Source organism: Tupaia chinensis, unplaced genomic scaffold (genome assembly GCF_000334495.1).
Source record: "Tupaia chinensis unplaced genomic scaffold, TupChi_1.0 Scaffold000365_1, whole genome shotgun sequence".
Taxonomy (NCBI): Eukaryota; Metazoa; Chordata; class Mammalia; order Scandentia; family Tupaiidae; genus Tupaia; species Tupaia belangeri.
The window spans coordinates 1,920,277-1,929,188 of record NW_006159862.1 but is presented as its reverse complement, the minus strand read 5'-3'; the positions used below and the strand labels follow the sequence as shown (position 1 = coordinate 1,929,188).

General features: G+C 44.9%; 1 protein-coding gene and 1 pseudogene across 2 annotated transcripts in view; one reads left to right on the top strand and one right to left on the bottom strand.

Annotated features, from left to right (window-relative positions):
- Positions 1 to 8,912, bottom strand: part of ULK2 (unc-51 like autophagy activating kinase 2) — a gene marked incomplete at its 5' end in the record, with an annotated part of 92,814 nt that overhangs the window by 16,318 nt on the left and 67,584 nt on the right. For both annotated transcript variants that reach the window (XM_027773702.1, XM_027773703.1), the window contains 5 exon segments: positions 1,469 to 1,572; positions 1,926 to 2,113; positions 2,466 to 2,752; positions 5,015 to 5,095; positions 5,884 to 6,029. In XM_027773702.1, the coding sequence (XP_027629503.1) occupies positions 1,469 to 1,572; positions 1,926 to 2,113; positions 2,466 to 2,752; positions 5,015 to 5,095; positions 5,884 to 6,029 (806 nt within the window).
- The window catches only part of LOC102494913 (non-histone chromosomal protein HMG-14 pseudogene), a 2,421-nt pseudogene continuing 1,586 nt past the window's right edge, over positions 8,078 to 8,912 (top strand).

Genomic DNA, 8,912 nt, shown 5'->3' with positions numbered 1-8,912 from the left:
CCCTCTACAAAAAAGTCTTAAAAAAAAAAAAAAAAAAAAAACCATGTCGGGACATGTGCACACATGCCCAGGATCCTGACAGGATAGAGAAAACAAGGAAAAAGAACTGCAGTGTGAGCAGTCCCTGTTGGTGTTGGGGGTTGCTCGCTTGCTCAATCTGGCACATGCATACCTTTTGGCAATCAATCAATCGAGACTTCCCAAATTGGAAAGCAAAGAGGAATAAGAATGGAGGGAAAAAAACCTAAATCCAAAAACCCCCTCATTAAGACAACATTAAGACAACTAAAAAGCTGTAACAAATGCATAATGGGAATACCTGAAAGAGAAGAAAAAGAGAAAGAAAAGAAACTTCTAAGTAGTAATAGCTGAAAATTTTCCAAAATTAATGATAGGGTTAAACCTCAGATCCAGGAAGCTCAAAGAATACTCGAAGCAGAAGCAATATCAAAAAGTCCACACGGAAGCCTATCGCATTCAAACTGTAGAGAACTGAAGACAGAAAATCCTGACAGAGGGACCAGCAGATGGCACAACGGTTACGTCACTGGACTCCCTCATAGCCGACCGCAGTTTGAGTTCCAGACCCAGTGGCTCAAAACTCATGCCTGGCATGTGTGCGTGTGTACCCAAAATCCCAAAAGGAGAATGGAGAAAGGATTGCAGTGTGGCCATCCCCTGGGGCGTGATTTCTCACTTTCTGTCTGTCTCTGTCTCTCTGGCAAGTGCACACTCCCTAAAGCAAAATTCTCTCTCTAAAAAATAAGAAGAAAAAGAAAATCCTGAAAGAAGCCAAAGGAAAAAAAACACTTCATGTAGAGAGGAACAAGGATAAAAGTACACTGAACTTCTCTTCAGAAACCGTGCAGGCAGAGCGAGACATTAAATCCTACAGTGTTCTCTCTATATTAAGAGTCAAGTTTCATCTGATATTTTATGGAGGCTCATCGAGAGAGTCAATTAAAATCATTACAGAGAAAACAAGAACAAAGAGGTGGTAACGGTGATTCTCAACCTTGAGTGTGCGTAATTATCACCTGGGGAACTTGCTATACACACGGATTCCTCGAGTCCATCCCCAAAACCGATGACTGAGCAAGTCTGGGTTAGGGTCTGGAATCTGCATTTCAGAACCACTATGAACGGTTCAGGGGTCTCAGTGACGGATGGGTCTTCACGGGATTCAGGTGCTGAGGAGTATGCATGTGCTTAGGCTAGCTTCGGCCAGTATTCTACTGCTAAAAACAATCTTGGTCAGAACTCATAGGCTACTGATCACCAAGAACTGAACAAGCCCTCGTCTTGATGGGCAACTGAGAAGAAAGAGGCCGTGCCAGGGACAATTCCAACAATGTAACAGACGGATGCTGCTTTAAGCCATCAGGCTGTGGAAGTTTATTACACAGCAACAAGGAACTGATGTATATGCTAACCAGTTTCCTGTCTCAATAGAACTAGATTTTCTTACCTACATCCATCGGGCGTTCTGCATTTAAGCTATCCGTGCTGCCTTGGTGTCCACCCAAAGGGGCCTTCACCTGTTGATCTGATAATTTCCCAGTACTGACAGATCTAAAAAGAACAGTGATGTTAACATGGAAAAGTACACTTCTAACAGCAGAAGAGTTCATAGGAAGTCAGCAAGCAGGGAGACAAATAACAGATACCAAACAATTCAAGGCAGAGATAAACTTCGATAACCAAAATAACAGACAGAAATAGGCTGTTCAGGAAGCTCAGGAAGAGCTCTGTATTTACACGGACATGGGAAGCAGCTGTGACCTTCAGAGGTCCTAGACAATACTCATCCACAGCCATGTGGCACAGATCAGTTGCTAAACCAATGTGCTCTGGTGGCCTCTACAACACAAATGTACTTGACTACGGTTTTCACGGTTAAGGCCAGAGAGGAAACAGTCTCTTACCTGCCAAACACTGCCTTGCTCTGTGGCTCAGATGGCTGCCTCTCACTTCCTGGTGCTAAGAGGCAGTGGGAGCACTCCCGCGGGTCACCCCCGTCTCTGGACTGCCCTTCAGCAGGCCCATGACGTGTCACCAAGGCTAGCAGGTTGGAAGACGCTTGAGTTTTAGGGATTTTGAAAGGAGCTGTGGTCTAAAGAAACAAGTAAGCTCGTTAATATGATGTGTGAACTGTTCAGAAATGGCGGGCTGTACAACCCAGTAGTCAGGAGTGCATAGACTTTGGAGTCAGGCAAAACTGGATTCCAATGGTGGCTTTTCTATTTACAGCCTCTATGACCTTGGGCCGTTCATGTCAGCGCTAAGCCTCAATTTCCTTTCTGCAGACCAAGTGGGGTTGTGTACATAAAGCACTCGGCACGTGAGAGACCGAGACTGTGACTAACTGGTCCATGGGCCACGCTCACGGAATTCCAGCTCTTCTCATCCGAGTCCCTCCCATCAAGTGCAGCACTAGCTCCCGACAAAAGGACTTAAAAACACACCTTAGTAGGAGAGCCAATGATGGTTGGTAGAGGAGTTTTAAAGAACCAGTCAGAACTCCGTGGAGAGGACCCCATGTGCTTGGTGGGGGAGGTGCCAAGGCTGCCCGGCCGACTGGGCTGAGGTGAGTAGCTGTAACCAGCCCCGGCATGGGATGGGCACACAGGGTCCGAGTGCTGTTTTCTGAGCTTCTGCTTGTTCTGATAGATATCGGTGAGGGTGGGGGCGCTCTGCAGTCTAGCACCCAGGAAGAGAGACTGCGGGGACTGAGCCTGTGGCACTGGAGAGCCTAAGAAGAAAAGGAAAGCAACATTAACCCAAAGTGACGAAGTGCAGGGCAAAAGCTAAAGACTCAGACAATTTCTAAAACTCTGATGCATGTCGTTTTCCATGAGAAAACACACAGAATGATCACAGGTACATTGCTCATTCTCACAGAAGACACAATTTAATGATAATGGTTATTCTTGTTTTTTACGTTTTTTTAAAAAGAGAGATTTTATTATAAGGGCACATGTGCTCACTAGAGAGAGACAGAGAGACAGAAAATGAGAAATCCCCCTCGGGTGATGGCCATGCAGCAATCCCTTCTCCTCCATTCTCCTCTTAGGATTTTGGGCATGCACACACCTGTGCCCAGCATGAGTTTTAAGCCACCGGGTCTGGGGCTCAAACTGCAGATGACCATGCGGGAGTCCAGCAACGTGACCATTATGCCATCCACTGGTCCCTACATGAGCTGTTTTAATCAGCAGCTCACAGTAATAGACTAACGCAAGGTCTATTGGGCACCAGATAGAACTATATAGTTAATGGTTAAAGATAATGAAAACAACAAAGGCCTACATTGAACAAGATTACTTTTACTCTTCTTATGACTATATACATGGGCATATTAATGCAATTATTCTCTTTTTTCACACAGAAACTAAAAGAAACTTTTTTTTTTTTTGAGAGGTTTTTGCTAGAGGGCACATGCGCTCGCCAGAAAAACCGAGAGAAAGAAAGCAAGAAATCACTCCCCAGGGGGGATGGCCATGCCACAATCCCTTCTGCTCCATTCTCCTCTTGGGATCTTGGGCACGCACGCACACGCACCCGGTGTGAGTTTAAGCTGCCGGGTCCAGGACTTGAACCGTGGTCGACTATGTGGGAGTCCAGCGACATAGCCATTACGCTAACTGCTGGTCCCTAAAAGAAACTTTTTAAGCTAACCCAAAATAAACCCGTATTTGAAAACAAAATTTATAATATGTAGGACAGACGATCATAGAGACAATAAACCCTTCTTGTCTTTTACTTAATTTGCCTAAAAATAACAAGCATATGGAAACTTTATCAGTTTCATTACTCACTCCAAAGGAAATACTTGCCTACAGCTTCCTAAGGGGAAACCACATCAAGGGTCCAGGAGGTCGGTCCCCCGGAACCACATAAACCTTGTTGCCGACCGAAGTCCACTAAGCTTTGACTCCCAGATACACACTCTGGAGTTTCCTGCCAGCCATACTATCACCAATCGTGTCCGGGTCATGAGAACACTCTGTGACCTTCATCTTTCTAAAGCCCTTTACAATAGAATATGACTTACAAAATGTGTTTTACACACAACTCTCCAGGTATACATACAGTACATAATAAAGCAAATAAAGTTCAAATTTCTTTTTATGTGATGATAGCCAATGGCTCTTGCCAAGAATACCATTCATTTCACTGTTAAAGAAATTTAATCTTTTTTCTTTCTGAGAGATTTATTTCTTCTTTTCTTTTCTTTCTTTCTTTTCTTTTTTGGAGTGGTTTTTGCTATCGGGAACATGCGCTTGCCAGAAAGACAGAGAGAGACAGAGACAGAAAGCGAGAAATCACCACCCAGGCCACGCCATAATCCCTTCTCCTCCATTCTCCTCTTGGGATCTTGGGCATGCATGCACACAGGCCCAGCGTGAGTTTAAGCCACAGGGTCTGGGACTTGAACCGCAGTCAACTACATGGGAGTCCAGTGACAAAGCCATTACGCCAACTGCTGGTCCCTCTGAGAGATATTTTTACTAAAGGGTGCCATGTGCTCGCCGGAGAGATAGAAATGGAGAAATCACTTCCCATGGGGGATGGCCATGCCACTATCCCTTCTTTTCCATTCTTCTCTCGGGATTGTGGGCACGCACATACATACGCCCAGCCTGAGTTTCAAGCCACCGGGCCCAGGTCTCAAATGCGGTCAACTATGTGGGAATCTAGCAATGTAACCATTATACTATCTGCTGGTCAGAGAAATTTCATTTTCTAAATTGATTTTCATAATCTATGTGACAAAGACAAAAATTTAGCTAAGTCATTAATCCCTATGACTTATTTTCATAAAGAAATCTTGTAAGATCAGCTATGCAATGTTAAATCATATCATCTAGACCAAGATTCTAAATATATATATATATATAGCATAGAAAATAATTCATATCAATTCTGTTCTTTTGATAAGACTAGAAAGACATAATTCAGATCCATTTGTAACAGAGTTTGAATTATTAATATACCAAACACATTCTCCAACCTGAGGAGTTTCTACTCCTGGACTCATGGCCCTGAGGATGCCCACAGCAGCACTGAGTGAACTGCTCAGGAATGGTGCCAACTGTGAAGAGAGAGGGGGGAAGGAAGAAGAGACAATTCAAAACCTTTAAGAAGGAACAGAAAGTCGTAACAGATGCACAAATTGTACAGTATGTTATAGCTTACGGAACTGTTCAACAACGCTTGCTGAGCAATCGCCGTGCCAAGTGCTGGGCACATTAAGATAGAAGTAACCTGCCCTGCAACAAGAGCACTAGGAAAGAGCCTCGCAGACAAACGCCCATAACCACCATGTGTACAGACAGAGAACAGAGACAGGCACGGACAGGCACCCACTCAGGCCTGCTTGAGTGCGTCAGGGAATTCCTCTCAGACAGCTCAGTGGTTGAGGCTGCTACTCAGTCGGGCTAAGAATCTTCTTAAAGTGTGCTGCAGGCTAGGGCCCTCCCTTTCCCCAGGAGGCAGAGCTGCATCATGGACAGCAGCTCTCCTTGCCTCCACCAGCCCCTTCCCTGACCCTTCCCTGCAATGGGGACCCCCTTAAGTTTCTAGTATCCAATTCCTCCTTTGTACCTCTCTCTCAAACTAACAGAGGAGGAACTGTGGAGGCTTCAGGGAGCATACGCAGACAAGAGACCCATGTCTGTAATGATATGAAGCGCCACTGTCTGAGTGATGAAGTGACAGGCAGAGATTAGATCCCGAGAGTCCCAAGAGGAAGTGAGGACAGGGATGGGATAGCCACAGAGAATCAAGCCTTCATGAGCCAATGTTTCTGAAGAGTGTGTGTCCTGTCAGATTTTTCACAGTGAAAAGAGGTTGAAAACAACTGCTTTAAACTCTCCATACCCAACGGGGAAGGTGAGTAAGGCCTGGAAGAACCAGTGGAGAGCCTCCGTCCAGCTGTCTGCACGGTGTCTGCTGGCGCTGGAGAGCAGGACCCCAGCCGGAGAAAGCCCAGGGGGCTGGTGTTAGACCTTCGTACCACTGCAGATCTGAAAAGGAAAAAAAATTACTGCTCTCTGGGGGTCCTAGGATCCTCTCTTCATTCTGTATTTTGTCTAAAGCCTCTTCACAATCTGCCATGGAGGAGAGTTTTTAAAATTATGTTAAGCCATCATGTGGAACAAGTACAAAATGTGTAAGATGATAGAGAAATGGAATCTCCCTGCCCTGGTGTTCTAGCTGCCTAAATCCCAACACTTCCCCAGTCCCACTTATGAGGCGACCATTATTTTCGGTTTCTAGTATATCTTCCCAGAGTTCTTTAGTGCATATATAAGCGAATGGAATACAGATCTTATTCTCACCTTGTTTAACACCAAAGGTGAAATACTAAATACCAACCATTTCTCATCTTTTTGGCTTTAGGTCCTCTTATTATTCCTAAGAATTACTGAAGCCTCAGAGCATTTTGTTTACTTAGCTGACATCCACTGATGCTTTTACGATGTTGAGAAATTAAACTCAGAAATTTTAAAAATTGTTAATTCATTAAAAATAATATACTTACTGCAGGTATTATTTTTAGGATGAAAAATAAGTATATTTTCTAAAACAAAATCAGTTAGTATGAAGCCTGGCATTATTTCACATTTTTGCAATCTCTAACATCTGGTTTAATAAGACATTTGAATTCTCCTAACTGCTTCTGCATTAACCTGCTAGACAGTATGTTGCTCTGGGCGAAACAGATGAAGAAGGCCCATGCTTACACAGGCACTGCACTCGAAAAGGAAGGAATATTTTGGCAGCCTTTTCCGATAACCATGATACTCTTCTCTGATACTACATCGCAACTCAGCAAGTGGTTGTTCCTAAAAGGTTAGCTTGAGCCAGACAGTGGTGTGGTGGTTAAGGCAGGTGGATCCCACATGCTCAACCATGTGGTTCAAGCCCCCAACTGGTGGCCTGAAAAACACCCCAGGCATATGTACATGTATGCCCCCCCCCGCCCCCGGAAAAAAACATCACAAAGCGGGGTAGAAACGGCGGAGACAGGACTGCGGTGTGGTAACTCTTGTGAAACTGTGCTGTGCTTTCTCACTTTCTCTCCGTCTCTGTCTCCCTCTGGCACGCTCACAAGCACCCGGGCAAAAAACATTTTTAAAAAAACAAAAAAAGTTAGCTGTAATATGGAACCTGAAATCTTATCAATAAACTTTTATACTTGGTTACATTAAACTCTATTTAAAGCATCTTGTGATTCAAATGAGTCTTTTATCTATACATGATTTTTTAATATTTGGTCATTCAGAAACTATTGTTTCACTGAGTTGTGCAGATATTCCAAATGTTGACACATTATTCAATCCCAAGGTCATATTCATATCAAAATATCACCATCAACTGTAACAGAAATACCTGTAAGGAATAACGGAAGCTGTCAAGACTTACAATTTTCCAAAATTCTAAGTTTTGCTTAAAAACTCAAATCTTATCATTGACATTTATGGTCACTGGTTTCCTTCCACATTACAGAATCCAGTTAATTCTGTGTTCGTTTTAGGTTTTTGCCATAGAACATGCATGCTCACCAGAGAGAGAGAGAGAAAGTGAGAAACACCCCTCCTCCCCCCCAGGACGGCCACACCGAAATTCTTTCTCTGTTCTCCTCTCAGGATTTGGGACAAGCATGGACAAGTGGCCAGATCTGGGAGTCAAACTTTGGTTGGCCCAGTGGAAATTCAGTGCCTTAACCAACACACCACCTGCTGGTCCCAACCCTAGCTAATTTTCAACAAAACGGCTGCTACCATAACCACAGTTTGTCAGCATTCTTTCAGGTGAAAAGGATGCTCCACAGAAAAGGGGTGAGTGAGGCCCGCGGCGATCACACTCATCCCCGTGCTCTCTACGCAGCACAGTGCTTTCCACGGTGTGCCGCTCGGGTAAGACCTGCAGTGAGAGAGAATGCGATTTGCTGCTTCACCAAGAAGTTCTTCCCACCCCCTGTGTGCAGTGGTGAAGAGCGCGAAGACCAGCAGTGCCACTGGGCCGTCACCTGGAGTCACACCACGGCACCCGCCGTTTTACTCACCTTTGCTTTTCGTACCATCAATGCAGCAAAACAGCTATGCCCTAGTATTCCTCTGACAGTAATTTGGACCTCATAGGCCCTCTGCGAGGGACGAGGACTGTACACACAGAACATGTCCATGACTGTGTAGAGTAAGTGACCAGGGCCCGAGGAGTTACTTCTTCCCCCCACTCTGAGATTTAGGCCTCTCTGGGTGCCAGGGAGCACCATGGTTCTGATCCTGTCTCATCACACACAGTTTCACCTGGCCTGTGGAAGCGTGGACCCGTTGTCTATTCTCTTTCCATTTTCTACAACTTTATGTGCACTCTCGCCCAACGAAGATCTTGTCTGACCTTAAACTTTGTAGAGTTAGACCTTCATTATTCCTTTACTACGATCTTAGTGAGGTTTCAGGAGGGAGAAAAAGTTGAAAAATATTTAAATAATCTGCTGCAACTAGTAGGATTTCATTTTCAACAAATCTTCCTCAATTCTTAAAAGTAATCGTGGCAAAAAAAAAAAAAAAAGTAATCGTGGCGAGTTCTAGCAGCCCCGGCGGGAGGAGCAGTAGGGTTTATCCGCTGAACTCCGCAAAGGTTCTAGGCACGTCGCGGCCTCATCAGGCACCCAGCACACACCCTGTCCGCAGCCAAGATGCCCAAGAGGAAGGTCAGCTCAGCTGAGGAGGCGGCCAAGGAAGAGCCTAAAAGGAGATCGGCGAGGTTGTCGGCTAAACCTCCTGCAAAAGTGGAGACGAAGCCAAAAAAGGCCGCAGGGAAGGATAAATCTTCAGACAAAAGAGTGCAAACAAAAGGGAAAAGGGGAGCAAAGGGGAAACAGGCTGAAGTGGCCAACC